This window comes from Chaetura pelagica, unplaced genomic scaffold, assembly GCF_000747805.2.
Source record: "Chaetura pelagica isolate M959 unplaced genomic scaffold, ChaPel_1.0 scaffold24, whole genome shotgun sequence".
NCBI classification, from domain to species: domain Eukaryota; kingdom Metazoa; phylum Chordata; class Aves; order Apodiformes; family Apodidae; genus Chaetura; species Chaetura pelagica.
In genome coordinates this window covers 3,997,788-3,999,592 of record NW_009953077.1, presented here as the reverse complement: position 1 = coordinate 3,999,592, position 1,805 = coordinate 3,997,788, and the positions used below count along the sequence as shown (strand labels likewise).

The following is a 1,805-nucleotide window of genomic DNA, read 5'->3' as shown; positions in this document are numbered from 1 at the left end:
CTGGCAGGGGAAGAGTTGGGGATGGGAGCTTTGGGACAAAGCCTATCCCACTCATGTGCCCACCAGACCACCCCTGGATGTGCTGGGAGCAGCCAGCTCCTCGAGAGGACATCCCTGTGCCCTGGATGCCTCCCTTCCTCTTTTGGGGTTGTGGAGCAGTGGTTGGGGGTTTTGGTGTCACGCCCCCAGCCAGGGCCACCTCCAGAGGATGCTCTGCTGAGAGGGCCAGCCCTGAGAGCTGTTTGTTCCATTACAGCCAAAAGCAGAGCAGACGGACACACCCAAACCCACAGTGAAAGTGCCACAGCAGCCGGGGAGAGCGCCATCAGCACAGCCTCTGGGAGCATCAGGTCAGTCAGCCCAGTGCACGGGCGCTGTATCTCCCGTGCTGGCTGAGGCTCAGCTGAGCCCCCCCAGCTGGCCTGTCCCCTGCTAACGATGGCTTTATTTGCCCCCCAGCAGACAGCAAGGCTGGTCCAAAAGTGGCTGGGCCGCGTGGTCCTGCTGGCCCAGCCACAGGGCAGCCCGGAGCAGAAGGAGAGAGCGTTTTCTCCAAAATCCTGCCGGGGGGGGCAGCGGAACAAGCAGGCAAACTGACTGAAGGTGAGGGCTGCTGCCAGAGACGGGGTGGGCGTGGGCGTGAGACAGGGTTGGGTGAGTCGGGGTGGCCGGGAGCAGCCAGTGGGATGGGGTGCTTCCAAAGTTTGGGGCAAAAGCAGCGATTTGGGGGCTGGGGAGGAGGGGTGCCAGGGTGGCTGTGACATGCTGATGCTTCTCCTCACTTCCCTGCAGCGGTGTCGGCTTTTGGCAAGAAGTTCACTTCGTTCTGGTGAGAGAACGGCACAAGGTGAGTGCAGTCAGCACCGGGTGCTGTGCTGCGGGCTGCCCCTGCTCCTGCTGTGTCTGACAACTTCCCTGTCCTTTCCACCACAAGGAGTTTGGGAAGCGAGTGGAGATTGAGTCGTTGCAGTGGAAAAACCTATGAAGAACCCAGTGAATTTAGCACACGGCGCTGGACTCTGGGTATAACGGTGAGTGCCCTGAGGCAGAGCCACACGCTGGTCTCCTCCACCACAATGATCCCCTCCATTGCACCAGTCCCCTCCACCATGCCATCCCTGGGGCTCCCATGGCACCTCTGTCCCCTTTGATACCCACTGAGCCCTGCCTTCTTCATTCCCAGCCCTCAGGGTGAGCAGGACACAGTGCAGCCCCATCTCCTTCCCTCTGGGCCACTCATTCCCATCCTCATGGCTGAGCACTGGCCCCAAGCCAAAGCGTGGGGTTTGGCCTTGTTCCCTGGTCTCGGCAGAGCCGCGTGGGCTGATGCCATGTGGATGCTGGTGCAGACCTTGGGTTTGCAGGGAATGTTTGGGCAGCCCAAGGTCTGCTCTGGGAGCTTGTGCAGTGTGGGGGTGGCAGCAGCTGCTCAGCCGGCAGTGCCTCTTGGCTCCCCTCCTCCCCTTTGCTCGGGCTGGCGCTGCAGCTCGGTGGGGTCCCCTCTACAGGGTCATCACCACTCAGGCTAATGCCTCTTTCCTTCTGTTTCTGTCACAAGCTTTTGAAAGCAGGGCGATCCCTGGATGCTGGACCAAACAGCGGCCGAGCGGGGCCCAGCGGACGCCCTGGGGTGGACAAGCAGCTCCAGCAAGGCAGGCGGCAAGCCCTGGCACCGGATGGGCAGATGGACCCTCTGCCCCTGTGGCTGCCCCAAGTGAATGGGCCTGATCCAGACCATTGGGTCAGGCCCCGTAGGTGGGCCATGGCCCTTTCTTAAGATTATACACAGAGATGCTCCCTCTGCA

General features: G+C 61.6%; 1 protein-coding gene across 1 annotated transcript in view; it reads left to right on the top strand.

Annotated features, from left to right (window-relative positions):
• BSN (bassoon presynaptic cytomatrix protein) overlaps nt 1-1,805 on the top strand; it is an 80,676-nt gene that overhangs the window by 78,007 nt on the left and 864 nt on the right. Inside the window, 5 exon segments of the mRNA XM_009996958.1 lie at nt 257-350; nt 460-603; nt 793-829; nt 935-1,031; nt 1,559-1,741. Coding sequence (XP_009995260.1) covers nt 257-350; nt 460-603; nt 793-829; nt 935-1,031; nt 1,559-1,741 — 555 coding nt within the window.